Source organism: Chiloscyllium plagiosum, unplaced genomic scaffold, assembly GCF_037043375.1.
Source record: "Chiloscyllium plagiosum isolate Xiang-an unplaced genomic scaffold, Cpla_swu_hap1 HiC_scaffold_10, whole genome shotgun sequence".
Classification (NCBI taxonomy): domain Eukaryota; kingdom Metazoa; phylum Chordata; class Chondrichthyes; order Orectolobiformes; family Hemiscylliidae; genus Chiloscyllium; species Chiloscyllium plagiosum.
This window is the reverse complement of record NW_028270148.1, coordinates 34,774,599-34,795,593: the sequence shown is the minus strand read 5'-3', so window position 1 is coordinate 34,795,593 and position 20,995 is coordinate 34,774,599. Positions and strand designations below refer to the sequence as shown.

The window sequence follows — 20,995 nt, the reverse complement described above, 5'->3', positions numbered from 1 at the left end:
TAGTTCCCTTCAAGAAGGCATATTCAATGTAGATAATTAACCTCTTTGTGTGATCTAACAAGCAGAATGACTATCTCTGATTGAAACATATCCCAAGGTTTTGTGAAAGTTCTAGAAGCTTAGTGCTGGTAAAGCCAGAATGAAAAAATCCCTAGACCAGGGATTAAAGCTGTTTGTCAGTTTGGCAATCTCTAAAAACTAAGGGAAGCACCTTTCAACAATCATTCAACTTTACCACTTGGGAAAACAGAGACCTGAATCCATTGGAATAAAGGGAGCACCAGCAATCTATGTCAAATTGTAATGCTGCACAGAGCTCATTTACTGTGGGGCTCCCAGTCACATTAAGACAGTTAAAGATTTCTCCTTTCTTTAGCTTAGATTACAAGTTTCCTTTTAAACAAAACTTAGTTGAGGTAATTCTTAATGAAAAAATTACATACTGAAGAATTTTTCAAGTTTTTTTGGTATATTTATTAGCAATTTTTTTAACTTTACAAACATATAAAATTATTGAAAAATACAAATCAGTACAATAAAAAGAAAAAAAAAACACATTATAATATAACTACTGTCTACTAACTACTAACCTACCCTATAATACAAAACAAACCCTAACACTGTGCAAAGCAACACCAATAAATAAGTAAATAACTAATAGATCAAAAAAAAGCAAAATAAAAACAAAAAAAAAACCACAAAATACAGAACAGCTATGCTCGGCACAAAGTTCCTAAGCAAAGGAACGGGAGCATTGTGCATATACACGTATTAACTCAGGAGACCCTCTCCAGGGCCCAGGGCTTGACAAACCTAACCATCCTGGTTAAGCAAACACCCTAGATAAGATAACTGACAAATCTATATCCAAATAACTCAAGTAGGGCTGCCATGCCTTATAAAAATGGTCTGTTGTGTCGTGCACCATGTTTATAAAAAAGTCGAAGGGAATGTGCTCCATAATTAATTTCTGCCATCCCAGCAAACCTGCCGGTTTTTCAGACACCCAGTTTATCAGAATATTCTTCCGTGCACAGTATGCAAGAATATTAAATAGTTTCTTTGCATGCCCGTCTAAAGATGGTAAATTCGGTAGACCTAAGAGGAAAGATATCGGGTCTACTTTGGCTTCAGTCCTAAATACCCTCCCTATCTCTCCCGCCACAGCCCTCCATTAAACATGGAGCCTGTGGCATGTCCAGAAGCAATGGGTAAGAGTACCTACACTTATTTTACATTTGGTGCACACTGAAGATGCCCCTTTTTAAAACTTCACCAGACGGTCTGGTGCCAGATGAACCCTGTGCAGATATTTTAACTGCGTAGCGCATGTCCTATTACAGATTGAGATCTTTGAAGCATTCTCCCATGTTTCAGAAGAGACCTCCACTCTTAGCTCTTGCTCCCAGATCTCACATAACCAGTTAATATCCTGCCAGACCCTGCCACCCAGCAGGTGATAGAGGGCACTAAATGAAAGGGTGTTTGTGGAACGTAGCAACAACCTCTCTGTATCGGGCTTATAGTGCTTAGTGAGAAGCGTAGTCTTCTTCTGGATGAAATCCCTAACCTGAAAAAAACCGGAAAACATCTCTGCTGGGCAACCTGTATTTACGGCTCAGTTGCTCAAAAGACATCATAAACTCCCCCTCAAACAAGTCTCCCTAACTAGAAATTCCTCTCACTGCCCATAGTTTGAACCCTGAATCCATCATCCTTGGTCAGAACCCTAGCATGCCAACTATGGGCGTAAGTGGCGAAGTCTTGGATAAGCAACTCACTCTGATGCATTGCCCTCCATGCCTTGACTGTACTAATGACAATGTGTTTCCGGTAGTGGTCCATAACTGTTGTCATCTTATCCATGAACAACAGGTTAATAAAAGGGCACTTTGCCTGCGAGGCCTCAATATCCAGCCATATTGAGTTTGGATCATTACCTACCCATCACAGACAAATGACAGCAGGGAACTCAACTGATACTTCCTGATGTCTGGGAAATCCACTCCTCCCCCTCCTTGAGGCAACTGCAATTAATAAGTTTGATGAGGGGCTGCCTACAATGTCAGATAAAGGAACCACACCATCCCATAAGCTTCCGCAGCATTGACCTGGGAAACATTATAGGGAGCATACGCATGGGATAAAGCGAACGAGGAAGAACATTCATCTTAATGAGAGATATTCGGCCCAGCCATGAAATTGGAAGAGCCTCCCATCTCTGGAGATCTCGCCTAATATCGTCGTGCAAGTGAGCAAAGTTAGTCCGAAATAACAGATCAAACTTGGGCGTAATAAAAATGCCCAGGTATCAGAACCCTGCACGTGACCACTTAAAAGGGAACTTAGGGCCACCTTCAACTTCTGGCATATCCTTAAGGTTCCCCAAAGGCATAGCCTCCGATTTTGCCAAGTAAATCTTATATCCTGAAATAGCCCCAAATGAATTGATACACTGTATCAAATGGGTTACGGAGGTCATCGAGTTTGATAAAAACAGAAGGACATCATCCACATACAGTGTAATCTTGTGTGCCCTCATTCCCACTTCTGGAGTGCTTATGTGGACATTCTGACGAATGGCCTCTGCCAGCGGCTCTATCACCAATGGAAACGACAATGATGAGAGGGGGCAATCTTGCCGACTACCCCTACCAATCCTAAAATTCCCAGACTTCACCCCGTTGGTGATGACCGCGGCCAGAGGGTGGCGATATAAAACCTCCACCCACCTAGCAAAGACCCCACCCAGTCCAAATTGTTCTCAGACATAAAAACAATACAGCCACTCCACCCGATCAAATGCTTTCTCTGCATCTAAGGAAATCACCAACCCCTGAATCGATCATTGCTGACAAACTTGGACCATATTCAGCAACCTTCTAATATTATTAGAGGACCTATGGCCCCTTATAAAGCCTGTCTGGTCCTCTTTAACAATATAGAGCAACACCTTTTCCAGTCTCAGCGCCAGGATCTTGGACAGAATCTTGAAATCTGAATTTAACAGAGAGATGGGCCTGTATGAGGCATAATCCTCAGGAACCTTCCCCTCCTTAAGAATTAAGGAAACATTAGCTTCTCTCAAAGATGGTGATAGGCATTCATGCATATAGGAGTGATTGTACATCTCCAACATCTGCCCTGACAGAGTCCCTATGAACTCCTTATAAAACTCACCTGGGAGACGATCAGGGCAAGGCGCTTTCCCACTCTGAAGTTGCCTAGCTGCCTCCTGTATTTCCTGAACTGTCAAGGGGGCATTAAGGAGCGATGCTTGTTCCAAGGTTACCCCTGGGAGGTCCAGGCTCTTAAAAAAATCTCCATTTTAGCCCTCCTGTCCTCGCAACCTTCAGACCAATACAATTCAGAGTGAAAGCTCTGAAAAGCCTCATTAATCTTTTTTAGCAGCGTATGTAAGGACCCCGGCGCTGTCTCTGATTACAGAAATGGATTGGGGAGCACGCTTTTTCCTAAACAGGTATACTAAATACTTCCCTGGGCTATCCCCATATTCGAACAGCCTTTGTCTAGCAAAAGCAAGGTCTTTCTTTCCTTTTTGTGTCAGTATTGAATTCAAGGCAGCCCGGAGGGCCGTGATCCACTGTAGCTTAGTCACTGAAGGCCGCGCAAAATGTGCTGCCTTGGCGGCTTTCAACCACATCTCAAGTAGACGCTGCTGTTCCTCCTTGTCATTTCCGGCTAGCCGAATAGGAAATAGCTAATCCCCTAGCAAAGGCCTTAGCAGTCTCCCATAGCATAGGCGGACTACTAGCCGTGCCTGAGTTGATAGTCAAGAATTCCTGAAACTCCTTCAAAACGTATTCCACAAATTTGGAATCCTTAAGGAGAAAAGGGTTCAAACGACAGTGTCGCAAACCTAGCCCTTCACTCTTGGCCTTAACCTCCAAATATACTGCTGCATGATCAGAGATAGCTATATCCCCAATTTTACAACTCATAATTGAATCCAGGAGGGCCAAGGGAGCCAGAAAGAGATCAATCCTCATGTGACATTTATGTGGATTTGAAGAAAAGGTGAAGTCCCTGCCGGTAGGGTGAAGACATCTCCAAATATCCACCAGCCCCAACTCGTCGCATAAAGTCAATCACCTGCTTGGCCTGCGAAGAAATAGTTGAGGACCCACAAGGTATCCTGTTCACTGTCGGATCCAAAAGACAATTAAAATCCCCCCCTATAACAATGTGCCGTGTTCCAAAACCACTCAACTTAGAGAAAGCACTAATCAAAAATTTTAGGGGATGTGCCAGAAGACAGTAGACATTTAAAGTGCTATATTCCACCCATATGTATCAGGGCTTTAAGTATCACAAACCGTCCCTGCTCATCTTTGACCTGCTCTAATAATGTGAATGGAAGATTTTTCTGGATAAGTACCGCTACCCCCCTACTTTTAGTAGTAAAGGATGAAAAGAATACCCGTTCATAACCCCCCTGTTGTAATTTCAGGTGTTTCCCATCATCAAGATGGGTTTCCTGCAACCAAGCAATATCAACTCTTCCCCTCTTAAGGCTAGAAAGCACTTTTTTCCTTTTAACAGGTGAATGTCTTCCCTTAATGTTCCAGGTGCACACCATTTAATAAGACACTTAGCCATATCCCCTTTCAGAGAATTTGAACCCCTGGAAGGGAGAACCCTGCTTACAAAGCATCGAACACAAGTAAATAAAGACTCATAGAGTTTAAGAACTATATATACAAAAACTACTCTATCATAACTATAAACAACTATTACTACAAAAAACTTACAAAGAAAACCAACTATAAAACCTTGAATGGAAGACTCTTCCCCCTGCCCATAGGGGTCATTCACCCTACCCATCCCCTCCTTCACAGCTTCTTCAAACCCAGACTGTGCCCCAGCCTTAGGCCAGAAAAAAAAAACAAGGAGATGATCCTTAAATCAACAGAAAAAAGACAAAGTCAGGATGAGCACTCCACCCATCCCTGGCTTCATGTCGCCCCTACTTGTGAACAGAACGAGAAAAAGGGGGGCAGACAACAAAGAACATCCACAAAATTCCCATCAGAAAATCCAGTTATTAAATAAAATAGGAATAACTTATTCCAAGGATTCTTGCCCCATTTTCAAAAAGGAAATTAATAGGGAGAAAGAAAGGATTTTAAAAAAAAGGGAAAACATGGGGAAAGATAGAAAAGAGAAAAAACCTTTAATCATATTCTCCAGGCCAATCCGTCTATTTTAAAGTGTCTACAAAGTTTTTAGCTTTATCCACTGAGTCAAATGTATAAACTGAGTCCTCATGACTGAAATGGAGCACTGTGGGGTATCTCATGGAGTACTGGATGCCCAGGTTCCTCAGCCTCTTTTTAACTTCATCGAAGGACTTCCTCTTTCAAATTACAGCTGCAGAGAAATCCTGGAAAAACATGATTTTTGACTCTTGTACAGCATGCCTGTGGATCTTTTCCCATGGATCTGGAAGCTTCTATTACATTTTGCTTTTCCTTATGAGTGGAAGTGTACTAGGACCGGGCAGGGGCGTGGCACTAGCTCTGACCTGTGCACTGTAACCCAATAAGCCCTTTCAATCTGCAGCCTGCTGGACTCAATGTGAAGGCCCAAAACCTTCGGCAGCCATCTTTCAAAGAAGCTGACTGGCTGCTCTCCTTCCTCACTTTCAGGGAGCCTGACAATTCAGAGTTTTATCCTTCGACCTCGATTTTCGAGGTGGTTGACATGGTCTCACAAGGCCCGCACCTCTTGCTCCAGCACCTGGATCCGACTGGATGAGGACTCCATCGCAGCTTCCGAGGCCTTACTTCGACTCTCCACCTCCTCCAGCTGCTCCCTGAGGCCCTGGATTTCCTGCTCATGCTTCTGCAGCATGTATGTGATAGGTTGGATCTGGACATGAATCTCCCCATGGATCTCATCAATCATAGCCCCAACTTTCAAGGTAAGTCTCTCCATCGCCGCAGCCAATTCCTGAGAGTCTGTCAGGTCCCCAGGGGGTTCAGGAGAGGCTGCTGCTGCTGCAGTCTCTGGCGTAGTAGGTGCTGCAGGGGAGTGTCCTCCCTACTGCTGTTTGCTCGCCCCTTTTCCCTTTGGCATCCTTCCCACTCCTAAATATTAACAAATATGTGTTGTCATATTTTAAACTAATAATTCCACCACATAAGTTGGCCAGGGATGGCAAAAAACACCAGTATGCCTTGGCTGTTAGGCAGAGTTGTCCACAGCAGTTCTACAGAATCGCTGCCATCTTGCAGAGTCCATTTATCAATATTTTATCTTTCAGCTGACCATAAATAGTTAAAATATCTTGTTAAAATTTATCAGTCTCCATCATTGTAGGTTTTAACAATCACAGGGAAACCTGTGATGGCACCAAAGCCTACAGTCTCGCTCGCTGTCCAGCTCTCATGATTAGTGGTGAATATAACAAAGTCATTGACCTTTTTGAACAGAGCATTGGCAAACTCATTGATGCATACTCGAATGGCTGCTTATGAGACACCACAGACGTTCCTGTGGAGCTTTAGTGATCTAACCTTCGGTAGAGAAATCTAAATCTCTTGGTGACTTTGAAGGCACTGGTGTTGGATTGAATCCCATCAGCATCAAACATAGCTTTCAAGCATGTGCATGCACAATTAGTTAATGTCTCTGTTGAGAGCCTGAGCAAAATTTGACATTATCTTAACATTGTTCAAGCATATTCAGATGGTGGCTTCTCATAAAACACTCAGGAGGACATATGGTCATTATTGTTGGTCATTTCACTCGCCCTTATTGCCAACATTCTAAGCAGCCTGGCCCCTTGGTGCATAGTTACCATGCCTCTTGCTGACCTTCGAGCTGTAGATAGATATTGCCCAAAGCCAACTTCTCCCAGATTTTTCTCCTGCTGTTGCCCAATTGTCTCCAGTTTAATCACAAAGGTCTCACTTCATCTTAGTAAACATTTATGTCATTACTGTTAGATTTCTAACATTTGCTGTTGAGACACTCAAATCACCTCCAAATCTTTATCGACTTAATTCGGTGACATTTCCCCAAAATCAGGGACTTGACATTTCACCTCTTGCCCAATTAAATTGCCTAATCCACCTCTCGGTCTGCAGCCTTGACCATCATTAAATTCAGTTCTGTACAACTGAGATGGACAGATTTTTAATTAGCAGGGGAATCAAGGGTTATGGAGGAAAAAGGCAGGAAAGTAGAGTTAAGACTTATCCGATCAGCCATAATCTCTGTGAATGGCAGAGAAAACCAAATGGGCTTCTGCTTGTGTGTCTTATGGTTTACATTTACGCAGTGTGTGTAACATAAAGCATTTATTATCTGTACTTGGTCTTTGTTTACAAAGCATTTTAATCTGTCTGCAAAATTTGAAGAAGGGTCTGTGAAAACATTGTGAAAAAGATAACTAGGTCAAATCATCATTGTTTCTGATCATTACACCTATGTGGCACTCAACTAGTGATTCTGCCATCCCTTAAAATGGTATATTAATTTGTAGTTTTGTTTTTGGTCAATGACTTGCAAGTAATACTCTTGAAATGTTCTACTGGATTTATGAAACATGATTTCCCTTGCAAATATCTTTCTGCTTCTGCCTGGGTGTACTGATTTTTTCCTAAGTGACCTGTTAGAATGTCTTTAATAATATATCTATTATTTCCCTACTACTAACTGACCTGTTTTCTCTCTCATTGTTCTTGAACAGTGGGGTTACATTTGCAACATTCCAATCCACATGGATCATTCCTGAATTAAGGAATTTTAGTACTCTAAAAGTAATGCATTTATTGTAACTACAACTACTTCTTTTCAAACAGTTGGATACAGACAATAGGATCCAGGGGATTTGTCAGCTTTTGACACATTTTTGTTCTCTAATACGTTTTTATCCATGGTATTAAATTCCTCACTCCTATTAGACATTCTGTTTCCCAAATATCTGGTATGTTTATTATTTCATCTGTGAATTTAGATACAAAATGTTTGAGAGGCATCTCAGCTACTTTCTGATTTACCAGTATTACACGTTGTTTAAGCAACTAATATTTACTATTGTTGATTTCTTCCTTCTTTGCTCTTATCTAGTTTAATATATTTTGCAAATTTATTTGAATATTTTGTTTTATAAGCTTGATCAATTTTGAGAAGATCTGTAGCTCAGGTTGAGGTTCTGGACATAAGTTTGCTCGTTGAGTTGGAAGTCGTTTTCAGACCTTTCGTCAGCATACCAGGTAACATCATCAGCCTCTGGTGAAGCATTGGTGTTATGTCTCACTTTCTGTTTATATGTTTAGGTTTCCTTGGGTTAGTGATGTCATTTCTGGTTCTTTTTATCAGAGGGTGGTAGATCAATGTGTTTTTATGATGGCGTTCTGGTTGGAATGCCATGCTTCTAGGAATTCTCGTGCGTGTCTCTGTTGGCTTGTCCTAGCATGGATGTGTTGTCCCAGTCAAAGTGGTGTCCTTCTTCATCTGTATGTAAGGATACTAGTGATAGTGGCTCATATCCTTTGGCAGCTAGTTGATGTTCAAGTATCCTGGTGGCCAGTTTTCTGCCTGTTTGTTATAGTTCTTACAGGGTATTTTGTAAATGATATTAGTTTTGCTTGTTGTCTGTATAGGGTCTTTCAAGTTCATTAGCTGCCGTTTTAGTGCGTTAGTGGGTTTATGGGCTACCATGGCAAGAGGTGTAAGTAGTCTGGCAATCATTTCCGTGATGTCTTTGCGTAGGGGAAAGTGGCTAGGGTTTCTGGGCGCGTTTTGTCTGCTTGTTTGAGTTTCTTGCTGAGAAATCAGTGGACTGTGTTCATTCAGTAGGCATTCTTTTTGAATATGTTTTATAGGTGATTTTCCTCTGTTCTTCATAGTTCCTCTGTGCTGCAGTATGCGGTGGCTCGTTGAAATAATGTTCTAATGCAGCTTCGTTTACGGGTGTTGGGATGGTTGCTTCTGTAGTTCAATATTTGGTCTGAATGTGTTGTTTTCCTGTAGACACCGGAGAATTAAAGAAGATAACTTCCCAAAAATGAAACCAGATGGATCCAACACGCCTCTATGGATTAACCAAAATTCACAAACTAGGAGTCCCCTCAGACCCATAGTCTCACTACGTGGAACACCAATGTACAGATTAGCCAAGGAACTCCACCAAAGACTAAAACAATTAGTAGAAGACTCACGCCACTCTATTCACTCCCCCAAGAATTCCTGAACACCAAAGACACCAAGATAAAAGAGGATGAAATAATGGTCTCCTTTGACATAATAGCCCTGTTCACATCCATCAACATCAAGCTGGCCAAAAAAACACTGACAACACTATTAGAAGAACCAAAGACAAAACAAACAACCCAATGGAACACCCATGGGATCACCGATGTCCGTGTTCTTAGCAGAGGCAGTCATGCAGAGACGGACAAACAGCTCTGCCAACCATCCAACCAAACTTTGGGTCCGCTACGTGGATGATACCTTTGTCATCACAAAACAAAACAAATTACAGAAAACCTTCAAGACCATCAATAACATCCTTACTGGCATAAAATTCACAAAGAGGAAGAAGAACAATAATAAACTGCCATTCCTCAATGTCACAGTAGAGCAAACAGCCAATGAGGAACTTCAAACCAGCATTTACAGGAAAACAGCAAATATGGACCAAATACTGACCTACAGAAGCAACCATCCCAACATTCACAAACGAAGCTGCATTCGATCATCATTTCGATAAGCCACTACACACTGCAGCACATAGGAACTACGAACAGCAGAGGAAAATCACCGATACAACATATTTAAAAAGAACGGATACCAAATAAACACAGACTGCCGATTTCTCAGCAACAAACCCAAACAAGTAGGCAAAATGCGCCCAGAATCCCAAGCCACTCTCCTCTACATCAAAAACAATGCGGACATGATTGCCAAACAACTCAGACTTCTTGACGTTATGATAGCCCACAAACCTACCAACACAATAAAACAGCAGCTAATTAACTTAAAAGACTCTATACAGACAAGCAAAATGAATGTCATTTACAAAGTACCTTGCAAGAACTGTAACAAACACTACATTGGACAAACAGGCTGAAAACTAGTCACCAGGATACAGGAACATCAACTAGCCAAAAGACATGACTCACTATCATTAGCATCCTTACATACAGATGAGGAAGGACACCACTTTGACTGGGACAACACTTCCATTCTCGGACAAGCCAAATACAGACACACACGAGAATTCCTAGAAGCATGGCATTCCAATTGGGGCGGCATGGTGGCACAGTGGTTAGCATTGCTGCCTCACAGCACCAGAGACCCAGGTTCAATTCCCACCTTGGGCAACTGTCTGTGTGGAGTTTGCACGTTCTCCCTGTGTCTGCGTGGGTTTCCTCCAGGTGCTCTGGTTTCCTCCCACAGTCCAAAGATGTGCAGGTTAGGTGAATTGGCCATGCTAAATTGCCCATAGTGTTAGGTGAAGGGGTAAATGTAGTGGAATGGGTCTGGGAGGGTTGGTGTGGACTTGTTGGGCAGAAGGGCCTGTTTCCACACTGTAAGTAATTTAATCTAAAGTAATCTAATCTAAAACTGAAAGGCAATATTGTAAGATTCTTATTTAATCTCATAAATTCTTAATTGTTATAGTTGGCCAGTTTCATTTTTCAAATGCATTTTTTATTTCTTCATAATTATACAAAGTATTTAAGTATTTGCTGTTACTTCTCACTTTTGTGTTTCAATGTAATTTTCAAATCTGTCTCACCACTGCCCTTAATTGGTCCTGTTTAAATTTATGATGTTAGTTTCAGAATTAACCACATCTCAAACAGCTTTAGTAGAAACTTGATCATCAGTCCCTCCAAGTTTTTTTTACTACAACACTTCTGATCAACCCTATTCCATAACACAATACATTTACTGAAATATTCTTGTAGAAAAGAGACTCAATTTTTTTATGAACTCATCTACTTTTGCTGATTTGCTGTGCCCATTTACACCAGATTAAATGGAGTATCATGTGGGGAGATATAGAGTCATAGAGATGCACAGCATGGAAACAAGACACTTCGGTCCAACCCATCCATGCCAACCAGATATCCCAACCCAATCTAGTCACACCTGCCAGCACCCAGCCCATATCCCTCCAAATCCTTCCTATTCATATACCCATCCAAATGCCTTTTAAATGTTCCAATTGTACTAGCTTCCACCACTTCCTCTCGCAGCTCATTCCATACACGTACCAACCTGTGTGTGAAAAAGTTGCCCTTGGGTCTCTTTTATATCTTTCCCCTCTCACCCTAAACCTATGCCCTCTAGTTTTGGACTCCCCCACCCCAGGGAAAAGACTATCCATGGATATCCTATCCATGCCCCACATAATTTTGTAAACCTCTATAAGGTGACCCCTCAGCCTCCGATGCTCCAGGGATAACAGCCCCAAGCCTGTAGCCTCTCCCCATAGCTCAAATCGTCCAACCCTGGCAATATCCTTGTAAATCTTTCCTGAATACTTTCAAGTTTCACAACATCTTTCCGATAGGAAGGAGATCAGAATTGCACGCAATATTCCAACAGTGGCCTAACCAATGTCCTGTACAGCCGCAACATGACCTCCCATTTCCTGTACTCAATACTCTGACCAATAAAGGGAAGCTCACCAAACGTCTTCTTCACTATCCTATCTACCTGTAACTCCACTTTCAAGGAGCTATGAACCTGCACTCCAAGTTCTCTTTGTTCAGCAACACTCCCTAGGATCTTACCATTAAGTGTATAAGTCCTGCCAAGATTTTCTTTCCCAAAATGCAGCACCTCGCATTTATCTGAATTAAACTCCAGCTGCCACTCCTCGGCGCACTGGCCCATTTGATCAAGATCCTGTTGTAATCTGAGGTAACCTTCTTCACTGTCCACTACACCTCCAATTTTGGTGTTGTCTGCAAACTTACTAACTATACCTCTTATGCTCACATGCAAATCATTTATATAAATGACCAAAAGTAGAGGACCCAGCATCGATTCTTGGGGCACTCCACAGGTCACAGGCCTCCAGTCTGAAAAACAACCAAATGGCTAGTTCTCCTTGTATTCCGTGAGATCTAACCTTGATAATCAGTCTCCCATGGGGAATCTTGTCGAACGCCTTACTGAAGTCCATATAGGTCACTCTTCAATTCTCTTGGTTATTTCTTCAAAAAGCTCAATCAAGTTTGTGAGACATGATTTTGTTTTCTTTTGGCACAACAAAATTTAAAATATTATTTAATGATGACCATTTTCAGATAGTGGGTGGCACAGTGGTTAGCACTGCTGCCTCACAGTACCAGAAACCCGGGTTCAAGTCCCGCCTCAGGCAACTGGGGTATGGGTGGGTTTCGCTTCGGCGGGTCGGTGTGAACTTGTTGGGCCGAAGGGCCTGTTTCCACACTGTAATGTAATGTAATCTAATCTAATCTAAACTGACTGTGTGGAGTTTGCACATTCTCCCCATGTCTGCGTGGGTTTCCTCCGGGTGCTCCGGTTTCCTCCCACAGGCCAAAAAATGTGCAGGTTAGGTGAATTGGCCATGCTAAATTGCCCATAGTGTTAGGTGAAGGGGTAAATGTGTCTGGGTGGGTTGTGCTTTGGTGGATCGGTGTGGACTTGTTCGGCCGAAGGGCCTGTTCCACATTTTAAGTAATCTAATCTAATCTAGATTTCTGAGATGCAGACGGAAATAACAGAATGTTATCATTTATTGCAAGGGGAATTGAATACAAAGTGTAAATATGTTATGCAAGTATACATTCAAATATATAGGCTTGGCACAGTAGCTAGCACTATTATCTCAGTGTTCGACTCTACTTGGGCGACTGTGTGCTTGGAGATTGCACATTCTCCCCATTTCTGCATGGGTTTTCTTCAAGTGATCTGGTTTCCTCCCATAATTCAATGCAGGTTAGGAAATGCAGGGTTACAAGGGTAGGGTAGCGGAATGTATCTGGATGTGATGCTCTTCAGAGGGCTAGCGTACACTCCATGGGCTAAATGGTCTGCTTCCGCACTGTAGGGATTCTGCACAGGACATCAGTGAAACCATATCTGGTGTATTGTATACAGTAGTAACCACCTTATTTTAGAAAAAATTGAAGTATTTTAGAAGCAGTTCCAATCTGAATGTGGCATTAACTGCACTGTTATGTACCATCAATTCCTGACTCATTTTTCAAACAGCATTTCTCTCATTCAGCCTCAAATATACCCTTTCACTAAGAGAATTGTAAAAAAAAATTAAATATCTTAAAAGAAGAAATTCCTCCTTACCTTGAACGCAGACTGCTTATTTTTGAATTAGCTCTGGTTTCTCCACAAAGGGAAGCCCTCTCAATAATCCTCAAAATCACCTGTTTCAATAAGGTCACTGCTCATCTTTCCAAACTCCAATGAGTATAGGCCCAACTTTTCCCCATCCCAGAAATTAGCCAAATTAACCTTCACTGAACTATCTCAATGAAAGCATCTCTCTTAGATAGAGAGATCAAAACTGTAAAAGATACTTTAAGTTCCCTAAAGCAGCCTGATCAAAGTCAGAAATTTCAAATGCAACTCACAACATCATTTATGTGTAGAATTCAATTCCAGAACAATCACAAATCAAGTTAATTATCATAGACTGCTGTGCCTGGACTACTAGGTTTGAACAGTCTCATGGAACCAGTCCTGGAGATGACAATGATTCTGAATATATCACTTTTAGAACAAAAACAAGTACCCTCATTGCCTAGCAAATCAACTTAAGGTTGCCAGACAATAAGACAACAACCCAAGGCTGATGCCCAATAGCAAATCTAAAAGATAATAAACGTGTGGTGGGGGTAAAAAGAGAGAATGGCATGCTTCCACACTGTAGGAATTCTATGAAAACTCGAACGAGTTCAAACATCACTGCATGAGCAGTTATTCATGTTAAAGACCCTTTGCACAGGTATTAGATACTTCTCAGATGGATATTGCTTTATCAGTCAGGTCTAAGTCTAAACTAAATACTTCGGATAAACATGATCTACAGTGTGAAGTTGATTGCAGTTGATTCTGCACCAGATTTATTGCAATAGCCCAGAGATTATTACTTTTGAAGTTCTGCTTCTTAATTCAATGCCTAGCTCCTTATACTAACTATGCAGAACTTGTTTCTATTTTTCCTCTTGCCTCAATATCTACACGGACTTTAGCAACTGTAATCTTCCGCTGCCACTCCAAGTTCTTTTCAAGCCCTGAGATGACGTCCTGAATCCTGGCATTAAGCCTTTTGGCCTCTCACTCTTTACTGCAAGGTACAATGTCAATCTCCCTCACTATGCTGTCCCCTACTACTATATAGTATTTTGTTCCGCTGAATTGAATGGATTGTTGTACCAGAGTGTCAGGGTGTGTCAGCTCATCAATCCTGCACACCCACCCTCATCTAAACAAGCTTAAAGAATCTCAGACCTGTTGAGCTCCTGCACTCCCACCTTTTGTATGCCCTTACCTGTCTCACTCTTAGTCACACTCCCCTGTCCTGATGAGATTGGATTATCCCAATGTTACAACATGGGGTAAACCCTCCTGTTTAATTTAAACCAGCAACACAGAAAAGATTTATCCCATGCAGTAATCTATGAAAATTTGAGAGGTCAAGAACTATTTAAAGTAAAAATTAAATTTATTTCTTAAAGTATAATACAGAATAATTAACTAACAACTATTTACAATTCCTTCCTCTAACCTATCTTTCCCCTCTACAATACTGGTCCGATGAAATCCCGATTAAGATTTACAAAACAAAACTTATGATCTCAAAACCAGGCAGCTTTCAGTTCTTCTCGGATTTCCTGTCTTCTTTTCGTCCTCTCGGGGATTCTGCTGTACAGGTTACTGATAACAGTACCTTTAAGAGAGCTATTTTTCGGGCAGTCTTTACATGCTGGTGGCTTGGCAGTTCTCCTCTCAACTGTTCAATTTTCCCTAGTATTATATCCCCAAAGTGTCAAAATGTGTCATTAGCTTTTAAGATTATCAATACACTAAATTCAAACTGGATTGGAGTTGTTTTTTTTGGAGGGGGAGGTATAATTTAAATGGATTGGCCTAATTTGAATCTGTTTTGTCTCCAGGCAACCAGCTATCCTAACTGCTGGACCAAAAGGTTACATTATATCTTTTTTCAGAACACTTGGTGCTGCCAGGTAGTTCCATTGCTTTTAACTCTCTTAAAAGTTACAGTATACACACATCTTCATAATACCCACCTAATGAGTGTTACTGCCTCCAAGTATCAAATATCTAGCCAATGCTCCTCCTTCCTGATGTGTTTCAGTTTCTGCAGGTGCAATTAAAGTGCTGAAGGCTGACAAGTTCCGTTTAGTTGATAGAATTAAATATTTTTGTTTTCACTAATGCAATGAATGCATTAGTGAAAATTTTCTAGATCTCCTGGATTTTGGGAAGGTCCCAGCGTATTGAAAGTAAGTGTAACATGTCTACTTAGGGAAGGTCGGAGACAAATATTTGTTACTGAAAGCTGGCATGCAGGTGCAGCAGTTTGGAAGGCAAGGAGAATGCCAGCCTTTACCACAACAGGAATTGAATACAGAAGCAATGGTCTCACCTCACCAGTGAGATCAAATCTGGATGCAGACTGGTCTTCTTGCCAAAAGGAGGAATAAACCGGCTCTACAGGAAGTGCAGCAGAGGTTCATAAGGCCAATTCCTGGCATGACAGAACTATGCTAAGGAAAGATTAAGGATTTGTAGTCTCTGGATTGTTGTCATGGTGGCTCAGTTGTTAGAACTCCGGCCTCACAGTGCTCGGGACACAGGTTCAATTCTACCTCTGCGTGAATGTCTGCATGGAGTTTGCACATTCTCCCGTAACTGTGTGGGTTTCCTTCAAGTGCTCCGGTTTTCTCCCAGGGTCCAAAGATATGCACAAGAGACAACCCCATTGAAACTTCTAAAATTTTTTGAAAGGACAGAGTAGAGGTTTTGTTTGATGCTTTCCCCTCACTGTCGAGTCTAGAACCAGAGGATAGAATCTCAGTATTAAAGGCAAGCCATTTAGGGCTGTGATTATTCGGAATTTCTCCACTTAAAAGGTGGTGATTCTTTGGAATTCTCTACCCCAGAGAAACTCAGTTATTAAGTATGTTTGAGCTAAGAGTTTGATGGATTTCTGGTTCCTATAACACCTATGGCTTTAGGGAAGATACAAAAATACAGTGATGAGGCAAATACATGATCAGTCATGATCAAAATTGGTGCAGCAGGGTCTTGGGTCTGAATGAGTGTTTCTGTATACACAGGTAAGACCTTATTGTCTTTGGGTGACATAATAACATGGTTACAAAATTGCCTAACTAGTTCATTTTCAGGTTGGTAAACAATAACTAGTTAGGGTACCACAAAGATCAGTGCTGAGAGCCAATTTATTTTGGTCTAGATGGGATATACTTACACTGGAAGGAATTCAGTGTATTTTTACTCGGCTAAATTTCTGGATGAAGGGATTGTCATTTGGAAGAAAACTTGAACAAGTTGGGCCTATACAATGGAAGTTTAGAAGGTAAAATTCGTATGGAAAAGTTCTGTTGGATCTTGGCAGGGTAGATACTGAAAGGGAAATCTAGAAATATGAAAATAAACGATCTCCCACTTAAGACAGAGGAAAGGAGGGTTTCTTCTGAGTAGATCATTACTTTCTGAAATTTTCTTCCCTAAAGAATATTCAGGTTTGGATTAGATAGATTTTTGATCTACGAAGGATTCGAGGGCTATGTGAAACCGTTAGGGAAGTGGGGTGGAAATGATGTTTATGGAATGAGCTGCCAGAAGAAGTGGTGGAGGCTGTTACAACTGCAACATTTGAAACACATCTGGATGGGTACATTAATAGAAAGGATTTGAAAGCAATATGGGGCAAATGGGACTAAATTTATTTAGGATATCTGCTCCGCATAGACAAGCTGTGCTGTATATCTCTATGACTCTATATTAGTTATGATTGCTTGAAAATTGCAGCAAGTTTGAGGGGCAAAGTGGCCTCTTCTGACCTTATAAGTAATGGAGTTTTCACATTTACAAACTGATGCTAAAGAAGCTTTGGCAAATTGCCACGTTCCATCAGTAGATAATATATTGCAGTCAATGTATGCTGATGGAGGAGGAACTGGATGTTATAAAGGTCAAGTTTCTAAGTTGTTGGTGCAGTACTTATTCAGGAAAAAGGACAGTATGTCATTCACACTCCTGATTTATACCTTGGTGAGGCTTTTGGAACCAGGAGACACCGAATCTCCACTTTCGGATCTCCTCGAGTAGCCATAGGATTGTGGCTGTCTCAATCCAGCCTCTGGTCAATGATCACTCCTAAGACATTTATTTAGGGTGTTTAGTAATAGTACTGCTATTTAATGTCAAAGGGTAGTTACACCCTAGTGTTCAAGACATCGGAGTTGCGCAACTGTAACTACTTATTAGCCTAAGACTGGATGCTGCCCAGGTCTGAAGAATTATGAACACAGCTGCACATTGTCGTTATGGGAGTAAAGGGAACGGGATAGAGATGGTCAAGCCCACTTCTAATTTTCTAAAGCGGCTGGAAATGGTTTCGAACTGTAAATAAGACAGTAATTTAAAATCTCTATACATACTACGATTATCTTATAACGATATTTATACCAAGCAGATCTCCGAATCCATCCCCATTCGTATCGTAGTACGACTGCATTGCAATACGATACATCGGTTTTCTTTGCCACCATCTGAGTCTGGGTAAAAGTTTACACTCCGGTGTCCGCACAATAATCACGAGAGCCGATGCCAGTAAACTTATCCAAGTTAACCAAAACGCAGCAAGTACACACCGCCTGACCCACGTCCATTTCAGCCCGCCCGCCATCTGCAATTCCAGTGGCGTGAACAAGCTACTTGTCTGCACTCGCGCCTCTTTGTCTGGCCATCGAAATATGTTAAAGAAATGCCGTTGAGAGCGCATCGCCACAGGTTTCGGTGAAGTGAAAGGTCTGGGTTTGGGTGCTTCCGTGGTAATGGTCGCCAATCTGGCTTCGCTTTCAGGAATGATGTTCAAAACGATATTATTCGCGTCCCTAGCCTCAACAGATTTCTCTTTTGAGTCCTCGGGCGATGTATTCATATCTGTAAAGTTTTCTTCCTCCATCTTCGACCGACTCACTCGACGGGACAACACGGCTCATGCCTCGGTTTAACAAACGACCGTTTTAAGTTCTCTCGCGCTACCAACCGAACAGCCTCGCGCCCTGACCGTCACTGGAACTTCGGTTACTACGCACGGACAAGGGTTTACATCAAACACCAGCTCGAACTTTCATTTTCTATGCAGACTTTATGTTTTGATTCCTTAGTTGCCCTTTCTCTTTTGGGATTTTTTTGTCGGGGGGGGGGGGGGGGGGGAGAGAGAAGAGAGAATCTGGAAAGCGGATTGACCTTCGGTGTCAAACGCGGGAAGCTTGGCCAACGGCAGCATGATCTTCGACCGTTTCCGCCTGGGCGATGCTCACTCTGGATGCAGGTGCAGATTTTAAAGGACGGAGGTGAAGAGAGAATATTTCACAAATTGGAGGTCCAGGCAAGCAGCTAAACTCAACAATGGATTGAATAGAGAGTAGTGTCCCCGACCTTGAATGTTTGAATCGAGAAATATTTTGCCGTGTTAAATATCTTTAAGCTGTGTTCTACAGGTAGAGCACCATATTATGTTGACTTTTAATAAACTTACGTTGTTCTATCAAACATTGCAATGTTGTACAGCAATATTTCAAAGAATGACCACCACCTTAAAGAAAATCATCTACCAGGCCAGATTGCACAGGCATGTTCAACGATACTATAATGTGGTATCATTAATAATCATGGAAGATTCTGAAATTGGAGGTAACCTAAGGGGAGCGGACATAACATCTTTGAATGTCTAGAAAACACTGTTTTCATTCTAAAAATACGATCTTTGTTTGAAAAGAGCAAAGATCAACACGCATCGAGTAGATAAGGGACAGGACCCCATAATTAGTAACACTTTCTCCTTTTGAGGAGTGAGTGACAAAAAAAGCATTTGAAAGGAAAGTGAGCACTGCAGATTCTGGAGATCAGAGCTTAAAAAGGTGTTGCTGGAAAAGCGTAGGTCAGGCAGCATCAAAGGAGCAGGAGAATCGACGTTTCGGGCATAAGCCCTTCTTCAGGAATGAGGAGGGTGTGCCAAGCAGGCCAAGATAAAAGGTAGAGAGGAGGGACTTGGGGGAGGGGCGTTGGAAATACGATAGGTGGAAGGAGGTTAAGATAAGGGTGATAGGCCGGAGAGGTCGGGAAGAAGATTGCAGGTCAAGAAGGCGGTGCTGAGTCTGAGGGTTGGGACTGAAAAAAGGGGGGGGGGGGGGAGGGGAGGGGAAATGAGAAAAGGTGGAGGTGGGGGTGGGGGTGGGGGTGGGGGGAAATGAGAGGGGGGGAGGGGAAATGAGAAAAGGGGGGGAGGGGAAATGAGAAAAGGGGGGGGGGGAGGGGAAATGAGAAAAGGGGGGGGGGAGGGGAAATGAGAAAGGGGGGGGGGAGGGGAAATGAGAAAGGGGGGGGGAGGGGAAATGAGAAAGCTGGAATGCAGATTTCTCCAACTTTCTCATTTCCCCTCCCCCCACCTTTTCTCAGTCCCAACCCTCAAACTCAGCACCGCCTTCTTGACCTGCAATCTTCTTCCCGACCTCTCCGCCCCACTCCCTCTCCAGCCTATCACCCTCATCTTTACCTCCTTCCACCTATAGTATTCCCAACACCCCTCCTCCCTACCTTTTATCTTAGCCTGCTTGGCACACCCTCCTCATTCCTGAAGGAGGGCTTGGGCCCGAAACGTCGATTTTCCTGCTCCTTTGATGTTGCCTGACCTGCTGCACTTTTCCAGCAACACATTTTTAAACTCACTCCTCAAAGGCGGTCTTGTGTTGTTAGAGGGGTGTGGGGTTGCAGTCACACCAAAGCAGAATTGATATTCCTAATAGTCATCACCACTCCATTAAACTGAAAGTCAGAACACAGAAAGAAAACATTTCCTGGACTATTAGAAAAATAACTGACATGCTTCGATATGCAAAATGCCACCATTTTGAGTACACTTCCAATGGACTGGAACCTCCTATGCTCCATTGAAAAAGGTCTTAGCCTTTCTTTATAACTCAAACCTTTCAGATCTGCAAATGTCTTCTGAAATCTCTCCAGCTTATTAATATCCTTCCTATAACTGGATGACCAGAACTGGACACAGTACTCCAGACAAGGCCTCACCAATGTCTTGTACACCCGTAACATGACTTCTCAACTCCTATACTCAAAAGACCTAAATGCCTTTTAATCCCCGTAAAGCAAACTTCAAAGAATTAATGTATCAGAACCCGTAGGTACCTCTGTTGTATAACACGACCCAAGGCCCTACCTCTAATTGTATAAGTCCTGCCAATTTGTTGTACCAAAAAGTAATATCTCACATTTATCCAGATTGAATTCCATCTGCCATTTTTCAGTCATTCCCGATGAAAGGCTTTTCCTCGAAACATCGATATGCCCACTCCTTGGATGCTGCCTGACCTGCTGTGCAGAACTCTAATCTTTGTTTGATCGAGAGCCCTTTGTAATCTTAGAAAACCTTCTTCACTGTCTACAATACCAACAATTTTGGTGTCATTCGCAAACTTAGTTACCATGCCTTCTTTATTCTCATCCAGATCATGTATTTAATTGACAAAAAGGGGACCCAGAACTGATTCCTGTGGAACACTGCAGATGATAGGTCTCCAATTTGAGAGCAACCCTCCACCACCTCAGTTCCATCAACATAAATCATCATGAAAAGAAACTGTTCAATACTAAATTACACAAATAACAACATGCTCATTGCATTCAGATTCACATCATTTTCCTCTACATAATAGCTCCTCAACAT

At 42.1% G+C, this 20,995-nt stretch overlaps 1 protein-coding gene across 1 annotated transcript in view; it reads right to left on the bottom strand.

The window, feature by feature from the left end:
- Positions 1-19,106, bottom strand: part of LOC122552731 (amino acid transporter heavy chain SLC3A2-like) — a 190,683-nt gene extending 171,577 nt beyond the window's left edge. Inside the window, exon 1 of the mRNA XM_087991272.1 lies at positions 17,713-19,106. Within this exon, the coding sequence (XP_087847398.1) occupies positions 17,713-18,211 (499 nt within the window). The 5' untranslated portion in view covers positions 18,212-19,106. The remainder of the gene's footprint in view (positions 1-17,712) is intronic.
- Between the last annotated feature and the right edge of the window lie 1,889 nt (positions 19,107-20,995).